This window comes from Aythya marila (genome assembly GCF_965140915.1).
Source record: "Aythya marila genome assembly, chromosome: 14".
Lineage (NCBI taxonomy): Eukaryota > Metazoa > Chordata > Aves > Anseriformes > Anatidae > Aythya > Aythya marila.
In genome coordinates, this window is record NC_139055.1 from 593,288 (window position 1) to 619,739 (window position 26,452).

The 26,452-nt window shown below is 43.0% G+C and overlaps 1 protein-coding gene across 1 annotated transcript in view; it reads left to right on the top strand.

The window, feature by feature from the left end:
• HTR4 (5-hydroxytryptamine receptor 4) overlaps nucleotides 1-22,940 on the top strand; it is a 127,264-nt gene extending 104,324 nt beyond the window's left edge. The window contains exon 7 of the mRNA XM_082771254.1: nucleotides 22,566-22,940. Within this exon, the coding sequence (XP_082627380.1) occupies nucleotides 22,566-22,653 (88 nt within the window). The 3' untranslated portion in view covers nucleotides 22,654-22,940. The remainder of the gene's footprint in view (nucleotides 1-22,565) is intronic.
• The last annotated feature ends 3,512 nt before the right edge of the window (nucleotides 22,941-26,452 follow it).

Here is a 26,452-nt window from a genome sequence, read left to right on the forward strand (position 1 = left end):
GTGTGGACTCCTGCTGCCCCTGCTGTGGGATGCACAGAGCTGTATTGCACACTCTGACACTGCTAAAGCCAGCCCTTACTCATCACAGCCCCTGAAGTCCCCTCTACTTTGATTAGGGTCTGCAAAGAAAAATATACGGGCTGCCAAAGCAGTCTCTGAACCAAATGATTCATTCGGAAGTGAATTTAGATGTTCCAGAACATGGAGTTGTGGTGAACTGAGGAACCCTGTCAGGCTGTGAGAATGGAGATTGTTAATGGTGCTTTGGTTTGGGGCCGCCTTCCCTTTTAATGTGTATTGGTTCATTTCTTTTGTTGAGGAGGCGGGTGACTTTGCCTCGGTATTACTGGTGAAAAATAATCAGAGGTTTGTCAAGCAGAAAATCCACAGGCACTGAAGAACAGATAGCTTCATGGCTAAGGATTATGTCATGGTTCCTTTGCAGAATTAAGTGATGTGCTGTCTGTCTGATCCTCATAGGGATCAGGCACATACAAAACATTCTGTTTTGTTGTTTTTTTTCTGTCATTTTGAAATCTTCTGTTTTGATTTGAAATGTATTCTGTTATCATTTATTTGGAAATGGAAAATCACTTTAAAACAAGATTCATAACTTTTGTTTTGAAAAAGTTGGAATGAGGAATCCTGATAATATGGCATTCTCAGGGAGAGGAACAGAAAAGTTTGATATGGGACATGGCTCTTCTAAAACCAGTTCAGCCTCAGCAAAATGGCTTTTTCTACTGAAACTCTCCCAGCCTGCCTTCAGGGCTGACAGTGCTCCGGGGGCAGAGAGCTAGAGCATCCTGGCAGAATGAACCAGCCCTGCAGTGTTTTTATTGCCTCCAGAGCCAGAGCAACAGAAATGTAGTTTTACATCCCAGTTCCTTAAACAATTCTTCATGAAGTTTCAACAGCATACATTTCCTGAAATACTGATGAAAGGAGAGCCATGGCCTTAGAAAATCTTGTAGTCAAAAAAGGAGGATGTAGTGTGCTTCTGAACAATAATTTCATAAAATACAGCACCTTGCTTATATATATTTGCCAAGTAAGTTAACAGTATTGCCAAGTCTTTAAAATCAAATTGTCACTTACACAATCCATGCTCAATCCTATACAGATGTTTTCTCTGAGATAGTGTTGTCCTTACAGCTCTTTATCATAGAATCATAGAAAATCCTGAGTTGGAAGGGACCCACAAGGATCATTGAATCCAACTCCTGGCTCCACACATGACCACCCAAAAATCAGACCATATGTCTGAGAGTGTTGTCCAAACACTTGAACTCCAGCAGGCTCGGTGTAATGACCACTGCCTTGGGGCAGACTGTCCCAGTGCTCGACCACCTCCTGGGTGCAGAACCTTTACCTAACACCCAGCCTGACCCTCCCTTGTTATGATATACTGTGAATAGAAAATGAAGTTGTTTATGCTTCTGCAAGACAAATGGACTCCCTAAATGCCATTCTAGCCTCTGCATTAACCTTGCGCTGGAAATCGGAGTTAGTGGTGCCACCCCAACCTGTTAAGCCGAAGGCAAAAAAGGTTTGTGGCAGACGTCCCCACCAGGGCCTCCTCTTTGTGCCTTCTCTTGGCCATGGCACATCAGCTGTCCTTGGGCCAAGCCGTTGTCACACCTGCAGGTTATATCTGCTCTGGGCCAATTTAATGTGGGCTAGAGACAGAGCTGGGATGATAAACCTGCTTGTTGGTCTTCTGCTTCTCTTCTCATCCTTGTTTATGTGCCCTGCTTGATTTTGTCACACTTATTATTGACGAGGCATTCAGTGAGACTGTAGGAATGTGATCTGTGATACTTCTGGGCTTTTCTGAGGCTTAAATGCACTGAGAAGAAAGCCATCTGTGCCTGTTGTGGGAACACATTTGATCCAAACCCTTCAAAAAAAAGTATTTTCAACTTGTATCCCAACCTTTTTCCCCAGTCCCCTCCGAGACTGCAGGTAGGATGCCACTGCCAAGGAGAAAGAATGGCTCCTTTTTGTCTTTTTTCCTACTTTAACAATGCAATAGTGCAATGACAATAATCTGTGGTGGCAGTTATGGTTGCAGGCTCACAACAGCTTTGGAAAGATGTCTCAGCAGCACAAATGAGGGCCCGTATAATTTTCCAAAGCTCAGATCTTTCAATTTTTAAGACTGCTCTCAAGGAGCAACTGGAAATATCCAGCCACGAGCTGGCTTCCAGCTGGAAAGGGTAAAAATAATTATCACCACTTCACTGCGAGCAGCATGCTGGGCTTAATTGGAAAGTGCCTGTCTGGTAATTTGCTCAGTAGGTGCAGCACATGCATTGTGCCCTGCAGGCGGCACGGGACTGTGCTCATGCATTCCCTAACCACGCTAATCCATGAAAGGAGTGTGGTACATCTCCACTGCTGCGTCCTGACTTTAATCAAAACCGAAGGGAAGAAAATATGTCAATTCTCGCATGGAATTGGGAAAGAGAAAGGCCTCTTACAAATAGCTCCTCCTTGTTCTTCCCTCCAGACAGCCACCACAGGAACATCCAGGGTGATTTTCTTTAAGATGTCAGGGATTTCTCAACCCAAATTGCACCTCGGCTCTCATTTATCCCAACTTCTGCCCCGGGGGTTGCGCTGTGCCTTAGCAGGACACCTGAGCATGTAGAAGAGCGGGGCCTGGGACTGGTCCTGCTGCTGAGCCGCTTCCTGGGATCACAGCCACCGCACCGTGGTGCAGATGGCAGCGCCATTTTCAGAGCTATAAACAGTATCATTGTCATAGCTCTTTGAATGGTACTGCCATATGTACCGGAAAACCAGCATTTATGCTTGTGAGGGCTTGGGGCCAGCTGGATTTTCTCCCCATTTGGATGAAGTCAGTTCCTGAAATATGAATGAAAGCTGCATGCTGCTTTAGAGTAATTCCCTCCTCAGTGCCTGTTTTTGAGTCTCCAACGATCATCGTGTTCCCACCTGGCTCCCAACCAGCAAAACTCAAGTGTCCTGCACATGGAGAGATCGCTGTTGCATCTAAACCTCCCTGCTCAGTTCAAGGAGCAGCAGAAAGTTCATGGAAATCAGTCAGGCTCTGTGTGTTTTTCTTTAGAAAGTGCTGTGCTTGCCCGTGTTTGCCCGTGTGTGTGGTATGTCTGTAAAGGTGGAGAGAAAGCGCTCATCTTAATCAGCTGTCAGGAGCTGTACACCCACCCTGGTGGCCAGTGCAGTTCCCACTGGGATCTCTTCCATTTGTATGGCTGCAGCAATAACAGCCAGTGCAGCAAAGGGACAGAGGCACAACAACAAGGAGGCACAAACGAAAACCCCACAGTGTTCATTTTTTGCTGACTCGGCAAGGAAGAGGGAGAAGCAATCAGCTTTGGGCTTTGATGAGAGAAGACACCAGCATGGCCCTGCCAAGCAAGAGGTGGGAAGGAAATGTCCTGTTTGCAGTGAGGCCATCCCAAAGCCCAGGGTCTGGCGCTGCGCAGGCTGTGTGCTCACACGAGGGCTCGCTCTGTAACAGGTTTCCTGGCAGTCTGTCTGTGCTGGGAGGTGGTTAGGATATAACCCCATGGGGACAGAGGTGCAGGTGGAAGCAGCTTGCAAGAAATGTTTATGGAGCAAGAGCGAATCTGTAAACCCATCTGGATGCTGGCCAAACCTTTTGGCTGATGAAAGCCAGATTATCTCTGTTTAATATTAACCTGAATTCTACTTCAGAAGAACCTACAGAGATCTGAGAGCCACAGAACCAGGCATTGTGTTTCTGATTCTGTGTGTATACCAGCAATAGATTATGATGAGACAACTGACGAGTCCAGGCATTTGTAATAAACACGCAGTTTACTTAGCCACCCGTTTAGAGACATATTCTAAGACCTAATTAATTTTTCAGTTGCTGGATTAAACTATTGTGTAAAACATCCCATCAAACAGAGAACATTATATGGTATGCTACACTAATTAAATAAAGAGATGACTGAGCTTGAGAGATGCCCGCAACACTTAATGAGGATTAATTAAGCAACATGATTTACAGCTGGAGAAGATGAAACTGAGCAGTTCAAAACTGGCTAGACAAAGCAGCTGTGACCTGCTCAATTCATGAAGGCAAGTACCGGGAACACGCTGTTCAGTGGCACTACTACAGCAGCGTCACCAGCCAAGTTTATTTAATTAGGAGGTTGCATTTAGCCCCAGAACACACCCATTTTTTGGCCAAACACATACATACCTATAAACCAGCTAGAAGTTAAGACTTTGGCAGCTGGAGACTTGAAGCACAGATAAAGTGTTGCCAAAACACATACAAAATTTCCTTTACAAGCCCTCCCTGGGACAGCAGCTAGATTAGCTTTTCCTTAATTTCTCTGATCTTTTCCTCTGATAGTAGCACAGTTTATCTGTGTGACAGAATTATTACACCCCAGGCATGCCAGCTGTATGAAAGGGCTGGAAGAAATTAACGTTTCTTGGCCTACTCAGAATGAAGAGAGTTCAAGTGATCAGTGTCATCAGTTCTCACTTCAGGAGAGAAATCCCATGGAATCACTCCCATTAAAAGAAAGCAAGATGCTTAGCTGTTCTCAGCCAAACTAAATAAAGCAAAAAGAAGCTTGAGTTTTTTTATTTTTATTTTTTCCCAGGAGCTGGGGAATCTCTATCCAGAAATCCCCATTTAATCTGTGGCAGTGTCACACCTTTTGCAACACCTCTTGCAGAACATGTGCTCAGGGCATGCCCACGTCCCAGGCAGAAATTTGCAGCTATTTCTTGTGTGTCCCCATATTATTTTTTTAATTTATTTTTCTCCGCTTGTAGTATTGCAATCCTAATGCCTATATAATACATTATCTGACTAGATAGTCTCTGTAAATATTTTATTTCTCAGCCCTGACAGTCGTGTTTTTTAAGAACAGCTTTTTCCCTAAGCCATGTGTCCTCCTGAATCATCTGGCTGCTGTCTCCGTACCACAGTGTTCTGGTTTTGTGTCTCCATAGCTTGTTCATAGCCACAAAGTCTGAAATTCCCACAGGAGTTAGGCAGCAATATATTACCAAGTGTTGTAGCTTTCAGACTGTTGTTAGTTACTGTGAGATCTTGCTTAGTGGTTTTCAATCACTCCAAAGCTGGAAAGCACAGAGAGAAAAACACTTTGCTACAACACAGGCAGCTGGAATTGCTTCAGTGCTGGTAAGTGAATTGCTCTCTGGCTGTGCATGAGGTGACTGGAGGCCATCTGGAGCCACCAGAAAGAAATTCCTAGTTTCCCTGATGTGATTGGTATGATTGTGCACAAAGCTTTGTGATGATCTGGCTGCTTTGAACGCCTGCTCTGACAAGGCAGGTAGCTCCCGGCTGTTCCGAGGGAAAGTCATGCCTGGCTGCTTTGGAGAGGTGCTGGGGGAGCTGGGGAAAGCAGACAGATGAGGGACAGAAGTGGGTTCAAGAAGACAAGTATGAAAATGTCAGCTGTGGGGCTGTTTCTGAGCTATTGACAAGGACAAATCCAGGTACTGTTACTTTTTGAGAATGGACAAGGAGCCAGGTTATAGGTAATGTCCTTCAGCAGATAATACAGAAGAAAATGTTGTTGAGCATCTGACTGTTACTTAGGTGAGAAGGTCACATTACTGCCCCATCTCTTGGGTCAGTGTCTTCCGCATCCCAAATTCTTCACATTATTGCGTCTTTACATATAAAAGGGATGTTTGGGAACTTTTAAGTTCATTGCTATCTGTGGTTGAAATCACACTTCTCAAACATGCTTGTTAGCCAAGGATGTGGTAATGTCCTCCCCAGCTAATACTAGGTTCAGCTATTAGCTTTAAGATAGCTCAGTTTTGGATAGAAAACAGTAGTGTAATTCAGAGATCCAAAAGTAAATATTTGTTCATTTATATACAAGACATTACAAGCACAAGCAAAGGGCTCAGAGGCGCAACGTCAGAAAGCCACGTACTCTGGCAAAATCAGACGCCTTTGCTCTAGAATAAATCATTTCACTTTAGAAATAATTAGTACTGTCAGACCATTCTAAGAAGCAACAGAAGTGCAAGCTAATGATTTAAGATGAGCATTGATAAAATAATAAAGAACAAATGTCTTCAAAGGAGGGCAATTCTCTTATTATTTCTATTATAAGGGCTACTACACTTTCACATTTTATAAAAAGAGAGATGAGTTTACGTAAAAAGGGGGCAAATCCTTGTATTTTATACATGTGTAGGTATCTTGCTAATAATGCAGGAGTGTGATCTTTTACTAAGTTACTAGGCAAAGTGCAACTTAGATTAGCCTCAATGTAATGCAAAGAATTGTAGGTACGAAATCAGGTTTACTTCTTAACAGGATGGACAGGAGACTGCTGCAGTTGAAACAAAACTTAAGACAGTTGCATTTGAAGCCTGCTGGCTAAAATGCAATTTTCTGTTCCATTTGATACATATATCATTGCTTCACTTTTCCTCAAGAATGGGAACAAACATAAATCTGAGCAACATTTATTTACTAAGGCAGAGAGGCTAAGGCAGGGATTTATAGAATATGTCACCTCCTCTGAAGCAGAAAATACAGAGGCCCAGAAGCAGCCAAGGAAGGGGCTATCACAATCTTCAGAAGTCTGAACTTAATAGTTTGCTTTTGCACTTTAGATTTGAAGGCAGTATATAAAGCAATGTATGGGGAGGGAGTGCTGGTTTTATGAGCCATGGTGAAATATGTCTGTAGAAGGACTAAAAGACATCACAAAGTAGCCCAGTGTTAACAGCAGGCATATGCAAAATAAGCACACAGGAGCATAAAATGCAGAGACACACACTGAGTGCTACTCCACCTGCTTGCTCCAGTGCTCAGAAAAGCTACGGCACAGGGGGTCAGGGATGTTCCTGAGTTACAGCTCAACGTGTGATCATGGTCCTCTGGACATCAGGACTGGGGAATGGGGGCCTCCACTGAGAGGCTCATTATGGGAGGGGTAACGAAAGCATTTTGGTTAGCCCCATTTAAGAAAAACAGTTCTGCCTGAAGGCACCAACCTCCAAGGCAGAACATTCAGGTACTTTCACCATGGTGGCCAACAGCGCAGGAAGGCACAACCTGAGCTCACAAAAAAAATGGATTAGCAGTCCTTATCTGAACTCATAGCTGTGTTTGACTGCTGGAGCAGCATTTTCTTTTTAAGCACGCTCCTTCAGTTGGGGAACCCTCCAGACAACAGCAGCCTCGGAAGCCCCTTTAGTTAGGAAGAGGGGCAGAGCACAGCTGACATGAGTGGATGTCTTCAGAGAAAAAAACTTCAAGGACATGGTCAAGAAACTGCCCAGTAAAGCAAGCCTGACCAACACAATCTCCCTGGCTCAGGCTAAAGGACTTAAAACTGCATAAACTGAGGGAAAGCACACATGGGGTTTTGCTGACATAATGTCTGTTTTTGGTTTTACGTTTTAAACATTCTTTGTTTAAATAAGAAACTGTATTTCTTCTGCTGGATAGACTATAAAGAAATTTCTTAAGTACGCTGTTAGCAATTCTCATGTAGATAGACATGCCATTTGTAGACCAAAAGATTTTGCAGCTGAGGTTGGTTGGGATGTCCTCTCTTCTTTCCTGGCAGCTGTACTTGCATATTTGTGACTGGGTTTTTGTGTTTGTTTTGTTTTGTTTGTTTGTTTGTTTTTTGATAAACCACTTCTGCTGCAGAGAATGTTTGTGCCTGTGCTGAGAAATGATAAGGCTTTGAAAAAGCTGGTCTTGCAGAGTAGAATTTGCCAGTTACAAGATTTGGTGACTTTTGGCTTATCTGTGCTATCTGAAGTAAATCAGTCTCTTTACTCTAAATCTGTATGATATTTAAAGCATGCAATGTACATGTCCACAACACAAATGGCAAATATATTTATTATCTGTCTTGAGAGTTAACATTCAGCTTTAGGTACCACATACTGTTGTAATTGCAATTACAGCTATGTGACCTGCATGCCAATGAAAACATATATGCCACGGACTGATTCCAGCAAACTCCAGAACTTCACAGACACTTAAAGGACTTGGCTGAGTCAATTTAAAGGCTCAATATTCATAAAATATTTCTGGATTATTTTCTGTCAGCATTTCACTTTATGTCAAACAGAATAAATGTCTAGTTTCACCTGAAGATTAATTTCTCCATTTTGTATTTCTGTAATAAAACTGTAAACTTAATCTTGACAGGAGGGGAAGGAATGTAACTTTACCAATAATTATTGTATGTGTTTCTCCCAGCTGGTCATCAGGTATTTTGATTGCACTCGTTACCTCCTCCTATGACCAAAATCAATACACAGATCAATACAGATCTTAATTGTGGTGCTCCAATCTATAAGGAATTTGTGTTCCCCTCAAAAGGGTTTGCCTGGAGTTTTTTATTAAACCCACAAGAGAATAAACCTCTGAGCATGCTCCCCAGTTTCTTGGGTTCCCCCCACACTCCCAAAAGCATTAGAAATTATTTGCAGTTATGCTCTTTCCTCCTTAGACTTTAGCCTCTCCTGATACTTGGAAAAGAGTCCTCGAGCATGATGTATTCAAATGTTCATACTGAGCTTGACATCTTTTCTTTAGGACATCTTCAGGAAAGCTGATTTCTGCTTGCTGTGATGCTCAGATTAAATTTTTTCCTTAGGTCCTTCTTGCATACAGAAGTTCATAGAGCCCCTGAACTTGGAGGGGAGCAGTGGCTGGCATCGCTGGTATGACATCCTCACTAGCAGATGTCCAGGAACAGTCCTGTTGAGATTGGAAAGGCTGAAGCCATATAACAGACTATCATCACAGGATGGTTGGGGATATAGTTAACAGAAAATGGGGACTTAGCAACCTCTGAATCATACTGAAATGAAGAAGCCATCAAAGGCAGCTCCTGTCCTCCTCAGCACACTCCTGAAGACAATCTAACCTAGCTGTGAAATAGCTCTTGGCAGGGAAAGAGGATGAGCAAACAAAGCATCATATTGCTGAAGAACAACAATGGAACAAATAGACAGCCACCGAGCAACATGTACTTATTGGCTTGTTGGGGGATCAGTTTTAATAAAGCTAAAAATGAGGAGCACTTTTCTGTGAAAGTGATGCAGTGGATTAATGCTTGGGAGTAGGGCATATATAGGGAGGGTAGGGATGGGCAACACAGGTCTCTGCTGTCCTTACTGCACTGAGGAAAAAGAGTGTTCATTTATCAAACCAAGACTGTATGGAGAAGAATATGGAGATTTTACTCAAATTAAGCACCCACTGCAAATGTCACCATCTGTGGTATGACATTTAATCTTAATAACATACTTACAAAATAAACTAGTTATGAGCACAGCTTAAAATTTTGTCATGTTAATTTATTAATATTTTTTTTGTGTGTGATATGACGTGTGAAGTTTTACAAATTCATGCCCAGAAGGCTATGAAAGAGAAGTAGCCTAAAGACAGGAATGTGCAAGTTAATGCACATCATAGAAATAACCAAAAAAGTGGCAACTCCCATTCAACAACAACAACATCTTAAGGAGGAAGAAGAATGGCAATTTCCCATTCAACACAACATGGTAAAAAAATGTTCATGGTAAAAAATGACAGGCCACAGGGAAGGACACTACTCTTAGACTGAAGTGACCAAGGAGGACAATCAGAGCTCTTGCTATCTGACCTGTCCTTCGCCAGCAGTAGGATAGGTGGCAGAGAAAAGGCAGGAGCTACTTTGGCCAAAAAAAACTTGACCTTAAGCTAGTGAGACTTGCTACAACTTAACATAAAATAATGTAAATAATAGTTGAGATGTTAAGGACACCAGTAAGGATCTTTATCATTAATTATTATCCTAATACTGTGTTTTGTTATTTAATTTTTGTGTTATTTTTCCATTACCAGAAAATATGAATTTCAGATCTTACCATCAGGTGCTTTAAGATATGGTCAGCTCCCTAACACATTTTTCAGGATACCCAGAGATTACTAGGACACACAACCCAGACATTGCACAGGCATATGTGTGAAGCAGCTCTGCAGAACACAGACAAAGATGCTATGTCCCCCGGTGACTAGAAAGCTTACTGGCAGGCAGTGGAGTAGGAGGGAACATGCATGAGCCCCAGATGCTGTGAAGGAGTTTGTGACAGTTTGCTGTTCAGAAAGGAACTTATGCTACTAACATTAACTAGGTGCATATGCTAGACTTTTGTTATAAAACATGCAATTCTTTCTAAAAACACTTGATTTGACACAAAAAAGTTTTGACACAAAAGAAGTGTGCTTTTACACACAGAAAACAGACGTGAAATGATTAAGCATTTTTTATCAGAAGATTTCAGCAAACTGCTATTGTCGCTTGTCACTGGACACTTTCACTGTGGAAAAGCCACCTGTTTCCCAGATAGCTGCAATTCTAACACCGTTGCTTATGTTAGAGCCTGATGAACAACTGACTCTTTTGTCCAAAAAGTGGTTGTCTCTCACCATCAGTCATAAAAAAAGCATCGGGTGCTTAAAGACAGGGGGGATAAATCCAGCCCTAAGTTAGTGCTGGGGCTCATGGATGCTGGTCTGTGGTACACTTGAAAATTGTGAAGTTCCCCATTGCACAAGGAAATAACTGCAACTGCTTTTGCCACTCACTCATTCCATGTCTTTGACAAATGGCTTGTGTTTTTCTCCAGCTGATGAAAAATCTAATTATGCTAGTTGTGAGATCTCCACTTATATAAAAAATAAACCACATTCATTATCATCCATTTGAATTTTCTTAATTGATCCTGCTTGTACTTGAGTAACTGAAACACCTTACTTAAAAAGCAGAAGCCTATCATGAGCTATCCCATCTTCAGGCAGTTGTAAATCGCTTCTAATATGATGCTGTATATTTCTGACATAAGTGAGCACTTCCAAGTACTCTCCTAATTATCAGATTTAGGCGTCTTATGAATGTCATATTAATTATGGTGCAAAAATGAACTGTAGGCCAAAATCTGCAGATAATCAGAATATGTAATGCAGTGACAAAGTTAACATTAATGAGAAAGAAATGGTAATACAGACTTAATGTGAGAAAAGGGGAAAAGTGCCCACCTTCTGCAGCATGGCATTGAATGGTGTCTCTCATCGGCTTACTTCTTTCCCCTGTTGTTTATAAGTAGAAAATGGTCTTAGATGACTGAACTGGAAAGCTCCTTTGTTGATTTATAAGTTAGCTTAAGTTAGCTTAGTTTCTGTCTTTCAGTGCCCAACCTTCTGTTTCTCTTGTGGATATATCAACTATGATAACATTAAGGATTTACAAAGATGTGATGAAAGAAGTCAAAATCTCTGGACTGACTTGGTCATCTTGGTTGCTGTGTGGATCCCATGTTTTTGATCACCAGCTGTTGACACACTTCTGTCCATGATGTCCGAAGTCCAAGGCCCTTTGTTAAGGTTGAGCTGAATGTCCTGCAATGGAAAATAGGGAAACAGATAAACATCATTCAAGTCAAGTGTCTGAAGGTCAGAAACATAAGAAGACTGAGAAAAGGAAAAGCTTTAAGCTGGCAGAGAGGACAAACAATTAAAATGACTATCAGCAAAGCCAATGATAAGGTCTATTGTCAAATGGAGTAGTCTTTGCAGAGAGCCACTGCAGAAACACCCTTTGGATGGACAGTTAGTCTGGATAAACTAATGACCGGTGGTACAGTCCTGTATCAGCAGAGGGGTTGTCTGAGGTAGCCAGTAATCTCTGTCCTGTCATTAACGTCTCATTTGGACCTGTTAGGGTGAGGAAGAGGCCCCTTCCAGCCCAGGTGCCTGGGGTTCTTCCTGGCAATGCCTCTGTCATCCCCTGGATCACTCTAACAGGAGATCCAAAGCTGCTTCTCCAGAGTTTGTCCCAGCAGCTCTAAGCAAAAAAGAAAACAGCTTTATTTTTAAGCTATTGCACCATAAGCTGACATTTTGCCATCGTCAGTCTCAGCCACCAATGTGAGAGGGGCAAGGAAGGGCCTTGTGTCGTCTCCCTGTTTCAGCACTGCAATGATGCTCAGCACCTGAAGCTGTGTGGGGAGAGCTGGGGGGACCCTGGCAGCTCTCCAGGCCTGAGCAGAGGGGAGCAGTGAGGCTCAGCTGGCCCACACGTCCCTCCCATGTGGTTTTCCATGTGGGGAGCTTGAGGTTCTCACCCTCCCACCCAGGAGGAGGTGGGATAGGAACTGCTCGTTCTTCCAGCAAGGGGAGGGTGAGATGCGTTCAGGATGTGCCGGAGGAACACAGCAGCTATTGTTCTAACGGGATCAAAACTGCTAATGGTATAATGAGCCGGATTATTTTTAAAGTGAGCTTTGTGGTTTGAAAGCTGCCACATTTGACAGCTCGGGAAGGCACCTGCTGATGCATAAAAGGTAAAATGCAATGAGGCCACAGGAGCACAGGGGTAACAGCAACAAGTTCATCATCTCCCTGGGAAACAGAAACTTCGTTCTCAGCTTCTAATTTCTTTTTTTCTTGGTTTCACTGTTTTTTGGGTAAGACTGACAGAAGAGAACAACTTTGACAGCAGTGACAGTATGGTTTGGATATGTGATTATTTGATTTATAGAAGGTCTACATGAGCTCTGTTGGCTCATGTCCATGGCAACCAAGCCATCAGCAGGTGCTCAAGGAGGAGATCTGGTGATCTTCTCCCAAAGCGTTAACTTCCTTCATGTGACCCTGTTTTATGGCAAGTGATTTAACCCAGTCAGCTGCTTGCTCTGCTAAAGGTTTGGTTGCATAAGACAAGTGCTAGGAAACGCACAGACCAACTGATGTACGATCACACAGACACAGTCACTCAAGGGATCGCATCCTGCATTTCTCTCTTCATTAGGTTTCACATAGTCATTGTTTTCTCTTCATACTTGAAAAGTTATTAAAACCTCAGGCGTATTTTAGCAACACCCACGTTACAATCAATAACTGGTCAACAGTGACAAACATTGGATGAACACTCAGAGCAATCTCCACCAAAGGCAATGGAGAATAAATCTGTTTGGTGGCAGTCAGGGCCAGCACATGGTGCCTGGCCCGTCTCGACAGCTCCCCTTGTCTGAAACCGTGTCTCTATAACTGGGATGGGGAGGCCATCAGTGGTGAGCACTGCTTCACGGCCAGCAGAAGACAGGATAGCTGCTGGTGGTGGCTCTGCACACAGGTGGGGCTGCAGCGCTGCCATCAACAAATGAAAGAGGCCGTTGCTAAAAGGCACAGAGGAAAGGTGGAATCTAATTACTGCAATGAGAAACTGGAAGTGCCAAGCCAAACTCAGTCATTGTTTCGTTTCTGCTTTGCTAGCCTGAGAACATCATTACTGTCAGCGAGCCAGAGGTAGGATATTCCCAGCCTCCGAGGGTGTGAAGGATTTAGTGGAAGAAAGAAGTTCTCCAGTAAATAAAACACCTTTCCTACAGCTGTAGGTTGTTCTGGTCTGGAAAGTGTTTCTGACACTTTTAAATTGAAACGAATTTGTTTTGTGTAAGTGATTAAATGTGGCTGCCGTAGCACCACAGACCTGAACCAAGCTATGATTTAGTTGCACCAGACACTATTCGTATCTGAAATGACACAAAGTTTGTTCCAAAGTGGCGAAAATCTAAAGACAAAGCATACAAATGAAGTATTATTGCCTCTATTTCACCCATAGTAGAACAAGGCCCAGAGAAATTGCATGATTTGCCCACAAACAAACAGGAATTGTTGGAAAGCCACTTCTACAGCCTGGAGCTGTCCTGAGACCCAGGCAATTTTCTGTAAGCAAGCTCTTAAAATAGATCACTGATGAACTTAGCAGATCTTTCTTGTTATTAGCAAGTGTTTAGTATTGGTCTGTTTGCTTAGCATTAAAATACCTGTAGTCATCTTCCTGATTTTAACTTTTGATGTCTATCAAGAATATAAGTATTATCCAAAGGGGTTATTATTCTGTACAAAAATGAGATTTTATGACATCATGGAAAAGATTTCAGCTGGTAGCCAGAGATAATGAGATATAAAAACATGTTCCTTCAGCCCTGTTTTTTTTATTGAATTTGACTACTTTGCTTCTTCAGCTTCTCTGCTGACCTGTGCCTTGGCTGACTCAGGCCAGGCTCCTAATTAGTTATCGTCCTTAATCAGTCTTTATCCAATATATTTCCTGTGCCAAGTGAAGGGTTGTGTTTAGCAAGCTACCAGAGAGACCAAAATGATTTTCCTCCATTCATGGAAGAAGTCTTCTGAGCAAAAGAGCAGTGTGCTGGGATTAGCCGTCAAAGCTAGAGTAGCTTAAATGGGTTCCTCTAATTTTTCATAGACCAAATCCTTTAATAGAGCCAGGCAATAAAAGGAATTAAAAAGGAAGATGTAATGAACAGTTGCTGTTCCAGGGAAACAAACTGATTGGGTCAAATTCAGTGAATGTTTTCAGCCGGATATAAAGAAAAGGAAACAAGATCCTTAAGTATTTTGGCATTTTATTTGAAAATTACATTTCAGTTTACTATTTGCCTACACTTTCAAAAGAAGTTAAACGTCCTCCTTAATATATATATACACATATATATGCTTCTATCGTGAACACAAAAGTAAATGAACTGGAGGATATTTTGGTCTAGTTTTGCCAGAAAATATTTTGAAGCATTTGTATTGTACATCAAACCAGAGCAGCAGTGCCTGTGTGTTGGTAGGGTCACAGAGCATAATACGCGTTATTTGTACACCTCCACTTCTGGAGATGAGAACACCCCGGTGCAGCTCCTGCAACTTGCCCAGAGCTGTCTGGGAATGCCCTGACCCATGTTGGATGGAGGTGCTCTGGGAACACACCCTTGGACTGCAGGTTCTGAGAGCAAGTGGGAGCCAGGGCTGCTCCTTAAAAATAAGAGAACAGGCAGCTTCAGCAAAGGAAAACATCCATAAAGAATGATGGAAAAAAGGAAAAAGAAAGGTGAGAAACAAACATATTGATCGATGCTTTCTTTGTTTTTTTTTTTTGTTTTGTTTTGTTTTTTGTTTTTTTTTTTTTGTGACTTGTCAGATGCAAAAAAGTCTTTTTTTTTTTTTTTTTTTTCTCCGGGGGTATATTTTTCTCATTTAAAGGCTTTGCTTACTTGGAGAACTGACTGCTAATTTTAAATCTGAGGAGACGTGCAGCAGAAGTCTTACAAAATGTACTAGAGGCTGGATTATGTGGGCTGGAGACAGCTGTTTTTAAAACCTCTAACTGAAATTTAGGAGAGAATGATGAGTGGTTAATTCCAGCTCATGAGGTCTAAACAGCATTATTTGACTGAATGATAATTAAGATATTCAGTATAACTGCTCAAGAGTGGAAAAAAATAAACACATGTCAAGAGATAGAGACAAATTTGTATTTATGTTTGCCTACCAAGGACTTTAAAATCAACATTGCTGTCAGATCTATCTAAATAATTTAGCAATCCATTTTCCTGAGATAGGATTTCCACCGCTCAGCTGCACTTGGAAAATCGAACTTTTGGTGATATCTGCCTGGATTTTACCTGTGTTTTGCCAAGGGATTGCATCACCTGTGAAGAACAACGGTCCCCTGGCAGCTGCCCCTCTTCATTAAAAAAAAAAAATTAATTAAATAGGAAGACTAGGACAGACCAACTATGCTTTCAAATTTGGGTAGGACATTTTAAGAATTTAGGGATATGTTCTCTTTGGGGATAGACTGAGGTTACTTGAGAGAAATCCCCTGACTGGGTGGGCTTTACACCCCAACAAAGGAGGTCCCTTCCAGCATCTGAGCAGAAGACACTGAAGGCACAGGAGGGTCACTGCTGTAAGGCTAGTTGCAGAGTATGGATTTCATTTTCCTCACCACATTACTGTGCTTTCTTGGTCCTGGCCGTCAAAGGACAGACAGACAGCAACTGTGCATGGTCATCTCTTTCTCTGCCAGAGCTGCACTAGGTGATTTAGCACCATCTAGCCAGCCCCTTTGCTCAGACAATCATACCAAACCCTCACGGGCTCTGCAGGCTGTCAGCTGGCAATGAAGAGAAATACCCGAGGAGGAGAAGATGGAGATGCTCGTCTGCCATGCAGACCAACTTAGCTCCCAAACAGAGCACAAAGCCAGCCGTAAGGACAGCTTCAGCCTCCCATGATATCCTCCAGTCTGAAATCTTGCTTCCTGCAGCAGCCTGGGTGGGAGCCCAGAAAGTCTCCACATGCAACTCTGCAGAGATAAAGGACCTGTCTGAGAGTTGAGGCAGTTCCCCTAGAGCAGCTCCCGTTCTGTTTTCCCCATCTGTGCTTTCTGTATTTCTCTTTGACTCATCCCTGGGGGGACAGACAGACATCAGGATGTCCCAGGCAGGTGCAGGGCACGACCCACCTTCAGCAAGCTCACCTTCACTAATGGGCTGCAGGCCATCACCACAGGGAGGATGCACAACCAGCTTAAAGCTTGTTAGGAAAACTTGAGAAATCTGACAAGTACCTTGCTTGTCTTAGAAACAGGAAGAAATGAAAAGCTCACAGAGAAACAATGGAGCTATTCACCCTGGAAGCGTTAGTGGTATTGCTAGTTTTACAGCACTGAATATGAAATCAATTTAAGTTGTTCAGCAATATCGATACATGTCAACAAAAAGACAGGATGAGCTTGTCGTTTTTTGCTCCTGTTTACTGCAAGAAATGTAGTGAGTGGGTGTGGGAGAGTTGCTCTTATCCTGCTGTGATGGTTTTCTACTGATGGCTGAATGTGGAAGTCCAATTTGGTGGCTGGAACCGTGAGTCACTCAGCCCTGAGATTACAGAGTACTGGCAAGCTTTTCATGTCATGGCCTCGACAAAGCTGGTAATTGTGAGAGAGGGGCAATTCTCCACTGACCTTTTAAAAATTAAATACACAGCTGTATTAAAATCAAATGTTTAACGACAATACATTTTATTTGGATCACATGGATTATTATTATTTTTTCAACAGAAAATTGAAGTGAAACAATATATTTTGTTCACATTTCATTTTGACATATTTTGTGTATTAGGGGTTTAAAAATATATACTTTTGCCTCTTTCAAAGAAAATCTTCACAGTTTAAAATAGCAAATTCCAGAGATTCCTGGATTTTATGTTCATTTTTCTCAGCTTTCTGAATGTTTCTCAAGATTGCCCAGTTTTCCAGAATGTCAAAAGCATCTTTTCAGGGAGCAAACACCACTATCATTAGTACCCTCAGCTCCCGTATTCCTGGAGGGCACTCCGGTGCCACAGGCATATTCAGTGCTGCTGTACTAAAACGCATGCTCTGTGTTTCTTCCTCACCCACTAAGATTCAGGATGGTCCACCCCACCTTTCCTGGGTCCTTCTGTCAGAGGCAAACAGAAACTGCACCGCCCTTACCCACATTTCTGTCCTCTACAGGCAATCATTTACTTTGGTTGGTGACTGCCAGAAAATACAGAATTAAAAGACTGTTTTCTACCTGTTCCTGAAATGGGAATAAAGTAGGCAGATGCATCGCTATCTGGAAAAACTAACAGTCATCTTAAGCTGTTCTCTCTTTCCCTTTCTTTTATAGAGCATTTATGAATTATGAATTATTATGAATTTATGTTGTTTGCATTTATAATTATGGAGCTGAACAGATGGTGGAAGGCTCATTTCAGAATGATGTGTTCATTAAAATAACCTGCTCTGGTCTGCCAAGTGATGGTTAACTGTAATCCCCATTTGATATCGAAAAGAGTTTTTTATTCTTTCTCTATAAGTCCATCTGAAAGAAATGGAGCTTTGAGATACGGGCACTATATTGAGCATGAAGCTACAACAATGGTGCTGTAGATATTCCAGATGGGGAAGTATTGAAGAGTTTTGCAGCTGTGACAGAAAGAAAAGGGGAGGGAAAGAGAAACCATAGACCAAGAGGGATTTTGTATCTAAGAAAAGTTTCAATTCTTTATTCAGTTTGGAAGCTCAATTCCACTAAAATTTGGCTACAGGCAGCTTCCATCTATGCCCAGACTCTCTATGGTCCTAGGTGAACGTTAAGTCCCATGAGCATAAGGTTCAATGATGGCAGCTTTCATTATTAAAAATGGAAATATCTGCTCAGGCAAGATAGTCTTCACAGTTTATCACAAAGCAGAACCAAAGCCAGGAGGAATGGGAAAGCAGTGGGAAAGTTGTGTTCACTGAGAGTGAACATGAAATACTAGTGTTTTCCGGCTTGCTCAGTAAACATCTTTTCATGGGAGCTGTCTGGGAAGGTGTTAGAGAAGCAGCTCCTCTTTTGAGATGCCACCTGGTGGCAATCAACATCTCGGGTTGCTCATCAGGAGTGGTGGGCACCCAGGGCAGTGCAAGAGCTGCACCTGTGGTGCCTCCTGTGGACAGCACCACTCTCATAGACTTTGCCCTGGGACCCCTGCAACCAAATCCTGTTACCAAAAAGTTTCCTGGAATCCTCAGGGAGTTTCCAGTTGTAAATGCAGGGGAAAAAAATATTTCAAAATGTTTCATTTGGAGTGTTGGCAATCAACAACCTACAAAAGGAAAAAATGAGAGACAGAGACAGGCAGATAGGTGCTCCCTCATGCTCCCTCATACTGAATTGCCAGGAATACAGTAGTTAAATCAGTCACCCTGGTAAAAGGCAGAGAAAGGCCTTTTGATATATGATATAGAGTCTGCTCTTTCTTTCTTTTTCTTTTTTCTTCTTTTTTTCCCCTCACCTTACGAGAAGTTGTAGACTTGATCCAGATCAGAAACAGGAAGAATATTTGAAGCTATGAAAACTTTTGGAGAATGGGAAAAGATGCTGCAGATACGGTGCTCATCAGCTCTTGGTAGAGTTTGTGCCCATACTTCATGGCCATTGTGTCGCCATCCGAGTCCTGAGCTATCCCGGCAGTGCTGACACCAGTTTAGGAGTACAACCCATATGCCTGCTTCTGTACCAGTGTTCCCCTCCCTGTGTCCCCTCTGCCTGGTGAGGACATGTCCTTCATCCTGCAGGGCAAAGGGCATGGGGAGCAGGCAGTCACCAGCTCCCAGAACCCACTGCCACCCCTGGTCCTGCTGCAAAACCTCACCTGAGGACCTCACCATCAGGACAACAGCAACCACCTTCTACCAGCTCAGAAGTGGAAGCAATTAATCATGTAAAGAGATGTGCTGGGAAAGGACTGCTGAACAGAGAGCAGAGACAGCTGTGCACCTACAGCAGGTTTGTGAGGGTTCCCTCCATTAATCTGCCTCCAGCCCAGCTGAGAGCTTTGCCATGCTTGGACAGTTGTGGGCATTTATTTTTGTCAATATTTTTTTCTCCACTGTTATTATGGCTCACTAGGTAAAATTATTTCTCCTGGACAAGGTTAAAGGGAGAGAGGCAAAAAGCTAAGCTAATTTGTTCACAGGCTTTGGAAAGTGCAGGAGATTCTGCCACACAAGTACTTTAGCCCATCAATGAGAGAGCTCCAGCTAGGAAGGGCTGTCTTTTCTCCCTTATTATCAGTTTATTTGTTATTAATGAGCAGCATCTACTGATGTGCTCCAGCCCTCGCAGTTCTGGTACATGTCCAGGCCCCATGACCTTTGCAGCACCCAGCAGGATGAACGGCCTACAGGCCATAGGCACAGGGAGTCCAAGGAAGAATGGAGGTGGGTGCTCAGAGCAAAGATGGTGGTGAAATGCAGGGGTCAGGCATAGCTCACAGAGAGATGTCCTGGGGCTCAAAGGGCTGCGGAACTGCACGGGGGCTGCCCAGGCACTTCTGCTGGCACAGAGGAGCCATGGGTAACCTGTGTAGGCAGCTTCACACCAGTGTTGCATGCATGAAGGGTAGGTAGGAGGCATTCCTGGCAGAGAGCAGATGCCTTCCTATTCCTGGCCATTCCCCACTGTCCAAAGAACCCCAGGCACCGACCCCAGGCAGAACGAGGCTGTGCGCTCTGACAGCAGGATGGCACACAAACCTCAGGGTGCTGCTTCCCCCTCTCCTGGCTCATCCTGCACCCAAGGGCATGGATGCAACTTCTGGCCTGAGGCAGGAGCCCTGCCCCACATTGCATTACCTCTGAGACAGGCGTGATGCTGGATGGCAGAGCAGGACTCAGTGGAGGTGGTGACTCTTGCATTACAGCTGGGAAAGCCAAAACCCAGCATTTGTTTGGCTTCTTTAATTAATGGTACAAGTTGGTGCAGGGGACAGATCTGCAGGCAACACAAGTGGGAAGGTTACAAAGCACCGCTGCATCCCGTTGGTATTTTCTCCCCAGCTTTTACTGGGTTCCCTGAATAACACTAGGGCTTCTTGTTCTGGTCACGGGCCTACAGAAAGTAAAACCTCATGGCTCCCCTCTGCTATACTGCAAGCTAATCCAACCAGTTAGCTAAAGAGCCCACTGGATTGTCAGAAACAGCAGGAGATGCAAATGCAATTCTCTCCAAATTGATCATCATCACAATCAAAGTACCATTTGGCAAGTGTGTGACTAGCCTGCAGCAGGGCCCCTTTATGGGCTGTAACACCTTTTCATTCTTGGGCTCCACTGCTGGGTGCTGTGTAGGATCCGAGTAGAGCTGCAGGTGACAGTGGTGACATTGTGCCTCACCTCGGGGGAAGGCAGGTGGCAGAGGGTGTAGGCAGTGTGGGATGCTGCTTGTACCTGAGCCTGGAAGCTGAACATGCCAGCATGTACACATCCTGTAAAGGAACTCATTATAGGCAGGAGGCTGATCAACTAATTTACTGCAGATAATTTATTTAATGCATTTAAACCTTTTGTTTTGTTTTTTTTTTTTTTTTTTTTTTTTTCTCCTGCTTGCAGATTATGGCTTCCTCAGATGTATTCCTTGCTCTTACTCAAACCTAGTTGACAAATTTCTCTTGAAACATTGAGCCCACACGTGCAGGGGTTGAGTGTTGTTATCTCTTTGTGGTCAGTGATATAAATCCTGTGGTGCGAGGCTCTCAGCTGGGCAAGGCACATGCTGGGAGCTTGTGGAGGTCAGGCACAAGTGAGTTTCAGCTGCCACTGTTCTTTCTCTTCAAAACTTGCTTTCCATTGATATTGATGCCTGAAAAATTGATTGTGTTTTCAGAGTGGATTAATTAAGACACAGTGGTGTGAAAAAAAGCAGGGCTGCTCTAAACCTGTCCTGGATCAGACACTAAACCCATGGTATGTGGCAGGTTGCTTTAACCTTTTAGATGAAAGGAGAAATCACCATATGTCTGAACAAACCTGGTGCTACCCACCAGTAGAGGATTCCTTTTACAGTTTCCCGGAGATGCTGGTAAGATTTTGGTAGGGAATCATGCAGAGCAAGGCTATCACAGCTGCAGTGTAGCTTTCGCACCCTGCATAAAAATGCTCTTTCCTCCTCTCCTACCCATCCTCTTTCCCCACAGGATAAACAGCTGGAGGTGTTGATCTAACTGCAGAGGCTTCAGGCAAACTGTGCCACGAGAGACCCTGGGACACCCTAATGACTTCTCTTTAGCTTAATGCATCTTTGTAACAAACGGCACCGCCTGCTAAATTGCTGAACTTGCACAACTGTTTTCTGACTCCTGCAGAAGAAGAAGAAAGGTTTGGCTCTTTGGATATCCTGTATGAAGTCAGCTTTCAGTGCCTGTCTGTCATGCTTCTGAGCAAGCTATGAGTTGCTCCAAAACATGTCTGCCCTGTTCACAGAGTGAGGGGTCTCCTGGCTCTCATCCTCTCCCATCACCACTGCTTACAGCAGGGATTTTGCCAGCCTCAAGGTCTGGTGGCCTGCCTTGCCCAGTGTGCTATGTCTGACTTGGTAGATGGAACAAAATCGTGTTAAGACTTGTATGCTTCATGGTCAGAGATTCTATTCAGTGTTAGATGCAAACTGTCTTTTCCTGTTTCTTACATTGATTCTGTACCTTGTTTTGGAGAACCAGCACATTTTTGGAAAGCTTTAGGATCATTATGTAAAGTGAACTATGGGAAGATGTTTCAATGGATATATCTGCATATACAGTGACCTGTATTAAGTCTGCTAAACCTGACAGTGTTGAAAATATTAGAGGGCAAATTCCCCTGCGAATATTCACCAGGACAAATTTGGAGAGGCAGTGGATTTTATATCCCGACTTTCATTCTGAGTCCATGGTTGTCTACTGTAATGAGCAGATACATCACTTGTAGGATATCCAGACCATTTACTTCAGGCATCTCACCAGCATTTTAAGCACCTTACTTCAGGAGCCTAACTCCCAAGTATACTCAATAGAGATTCATGCAGTTTAATAATGCCAAGTAACTTGATATCATAGTATTCATTTTTGAATATGTATACAATAAGGAGTGCTGAACCTTTTTTTTTTTTTTTTTTTTTTTTTTTCCTTAGTTCTTTGAAACATGAAAACCAAGAGGTTCTTGTCTGAATCATGAAGATTATTTTTCCTGTCATGGGGCAAAGTGGGCCATCACATTTGCTTAATGTGGTATCTGGATATTTGGAAGATATTGTAAGACATGATTCTAGGTTTTCAAGAACTCATTTTATGTAAGCCTGTCCTTCTAACTAGCACTGAGAAATCTTTATCTTCCCAGGTACACTGTTTTACATAATGGACATCATCAGGAACAGGAGAAGCTTCCCATCCACAATGACCCAGAATCCCAAGAGTCCTGTTTCTAGTCACAGACCTAGAAGAGGAATGGCCCAGCTGGAGGAACAGGTTCCTTTTAGCGTACCCAAGGGATTCCCAGGCAGCAGGACTTTATGAAACCCTATTCATCTGCAATGTCACCTCCTGCACTGCCTTTGTACGAACTCCCAGCCACAAGCACGTAGATCCATGGGGACAAGGGAAGGCAACTGAGCAAAAGGGATCTCTGCATCCACAAGGCTGGTGGGACTACATGACTGTGGCATGGCCTTACTCCAGGTGGGAGAATATTTCTGTTGGTGTGAAGAAACACCACCAATACCAACCACCTGGTACAGGGACTCCTGGTACTCCTTTCCAGGAGCGGTCTCTATGAGCCACCTCTCTGTCCTCAGACAGCAAGATCTGAAAGAGCTCTGGCCTGAAGCCCCAACCTTATGTGAGACATCACTTGCTTTATCTGCCTGCCTGCGACCGAATGTTGTCTGGATAAAAAAAACAGCACTGCATTTTCTTCGCCCAAACAGGAGGAAGTATTTCCCTTTCGATTATCGTTACTGGTGAAAGGGAGCTGCTGATTCACCCTGCCCTGCAGAGCCTTCTTTGTAAATGCTTTAACTGTGCTTCCTGGTCATGTTACCTGGTGGGAGATTCACAGGGTGTACATAGTGCCTGACAAGCTGCAGTGGGACCTACAGAGACATTTCACAGCTAACAGCAGGTCCCATTTGCTGGAAGGCAGAGGCCACCCTCTGCTATTCAGAGGCCCATGGTTTGGAAGTGACCCCCCAACTCCAACAAGCTGCCAGCGCTGCCCTCACCTGAGCAAACTTTGGGCATTCTTACCAAGAAGAAAGGTTGATCAAGAGACAGAGACAGTCTGTGATAGATCACTAAGTGCCATCCTGAAAAATACACCATCCAAGAAACTTTTCTAGCTGTGTCAGGAAGACAGACTCCTACTCATGTTTTCCATCTTTATTTTTCTGTTTGTTTCTGTTCTCTTCCAGATGAGGCAAGAAGTTTCAAAACTTTTAAATATCACCATATGCACATCTGTTTGCTAAAATCTCAGTCCCAAAGCTGCTTCCTGCATGAAAATGTTGCTATGTTCCTTGTGAGCTACTTCCACTTTTGCATATAAATACTAGGCAAGGCTGCAGACTTCACAACTTTGGAAAAATGAATTTTATGCAGTGGGAAATATGCAGGATCAAGACTACATGCCTCTATCTTATTTAGTTGAAGATCTAACCCAGAGATGCCACCCTGAGCCTAGAAGATAATATTGTACTTTGTTATATTGTGCAGTCATGTACAGACATTTTTAATGTAAAAAGAAAAGGTGACATTATTTATTTATTTATTTATTTTATCAGGAATGCGTGGGTTTTGTTCATTAAAAGCTTCTAGACCTGGGAGCTTAACATTATATATATTATTTAGTAATGTTTCTGTTGCTATGTGACAGGTATTTACTGTAAACAAACAAATCCTTCCTTGAACACAAATGTTGCTCAGTAGGAAAAAAAAATGTGCATGATGAGAATAACTGGCTGCTCTGCCATGGTGTCAGACTTCTTTGAAATACTTTTTCCACACTAAATTGTCACCAATACTTTCACATCATTTTCCTTTGGGATTCAGAAGAACAGTGGGCAGAAAAGCCCTGGTTAGAGGAAGCCAGACACTTGCTAACATAGAAAATCTCAGGCTCTTAGAAAAAGACTATGGATGTTTGTGGCCATGTTGATAGGGAAAGGAGAAGTTATTAGAAAAGAGATGCTGAGAACCAGTAGGTGCCACTTCCAGGGTCATCGTTAGGAACAGTTCTGCAGTGACCCGTTTTCACCGGGCTGTGTTTCCAAAAGAACTGTGTCAGTTCAACCCTATTGTTAACACTAAAACACCGGTGGGTGAATAAGTAAGGCATTCTTAAAAGTTTTGGAAAAAAATGCTTCCAAGGCAGCTTCAGCACTACGGTCTGCACCTTGGTGGAACTGTTCACACAAGCTCTGTCTGGATTTGGGTATGCAACACTGCAGAACAGGTTGTCTTAGCTTCACCCCAAATGCCAAATTTCTTAATCCTAGAGCAGCTTTTCTCTGTCCCCATTAAAAGGCATCAAATTATTTGTGGGAGGTTTCTCTGAGCTATATGAAATCAACTGCATGGGGATGAAATAGCAATGGTGGCCTTTGTTTCTATTGTCCCTGAAGCGTTGTTCTCTCCTATATTTTAGTGTGCTTTAGTAATATATTCTTCTTAATTTAAAATTAACTTCTCAACACTAAGTTTTATTCATGGGCAATGTTTAGAAGGCTCTGTCAACGGGAGCAGTAGCTCACTAGCCAGAATGGTCAACAGCTCTAACTTAAAATAAATAAATAAAAATTCCATTCTTAACACCATATTTGAATAAAGTACCAAACACCACTGTCCATGTTCTGTTACACCTCTGGCTAACAGCTGGTTGGACTCAGTAAACCTGTCATGAGCCACACAGCAGCTCCTGCTTAATAAGTCAATGATCTCAGCAATGCTCCTGTGAGCCCAGAAATGACTTTGTCCATCAACATTAACAGCAGTATTTCTACAGAAAAGAGGCTAAGAGGCTGTCTCATGGAAAGACCCAGTACTTTATGTCCTTCCTATGCTAGAGGTACTTGCTCCTGCAGCCTCCAAGTTCATTTTCCTATTGGCCATTCTGGCTAGTGGTTTCAGAGCCTCTGCCTGTGCTGAATGATGTGTAATGCATTGGCTGGTTCTAAAAATAAAAAGGTCTTCTCTACAGATTGCAGTGAACTCTAGCTCATGCTCATTTCTTGTTGTTTTTTTTTTTTTTCCCCCCACTCAAAACATAAGATGTTATCAGGTAATACTTTACACTCATCTTGCAATACAAACTACTAAAACAGCAAGGGAGAACCTGGCCACATTCCTTTGAAAACACTGAAGAGCCCTTGGGTTATAATACCAGTTCCTAATGTTCATCTGCCAGAACAATCCTGCCTCTTGCACCTGCCCTCCTTCTCTTCACACTCTTGCTTAGACTGCTCCTGAACCATTTCTCCTTGGCCTGGGCTGTGCCCACCTCACCTTACCACTCTTACACCATGAGATTTCACAGCTGTGGGTAAGACTCTCAGGACAGGCATTTGCAAATGGAAATGTTGATATTATTTTGTGTGGCTCTGTTTTTCTGAGTCTTCCAGTGAATTTGACTGAAAAGGGATCTTCCTTTCTTCACTCATCTTTTCCTTCTCTCTCCCACCATCTCTCACAGATTCATTCTACTAACTACGTATTTTATTTCCATACATAGTTGTACTCATCAGCAAATTACCACACCACCACATTTCTAGACTAGGAACATTTTATATTCTTTCAAATGCAGCTAGCATCAGAAGTGTTAAGCACGCTGCCTACTGTAGCTGCTTTCTTGGATTACAAGTGATTACACTTTTCCTTGCCAAAGTGCTAGCAGAACAGCTAGCTAATAAGAAATTGGCTGGCTGGGCCTTTGCTAAACTGTCTTCAGAAGGCTGTTCTGTCAACACAGCTGTATTGCCATATTTCTCTATTTTTCTAAGCTCCAAAGGAAGCAGTTCTGAGATTTTGCATGACATTTGTTATCAGCACGTGTGCCCTGACAAGCAAATCCAAAGATTCACTGAGGTTACTTGTGCTGGAAGAGGGAAGCAGAGGAACAGGTTGATTACTTCCCGAGGCAGATTGCAATCCTGGTCCAAGAGTAAAACTGTGGGCTGTCTGACTTTAAGTGGGCCCTATAGTGCCAGGGTGCACACCACAAAGTGAGGCAGCCTT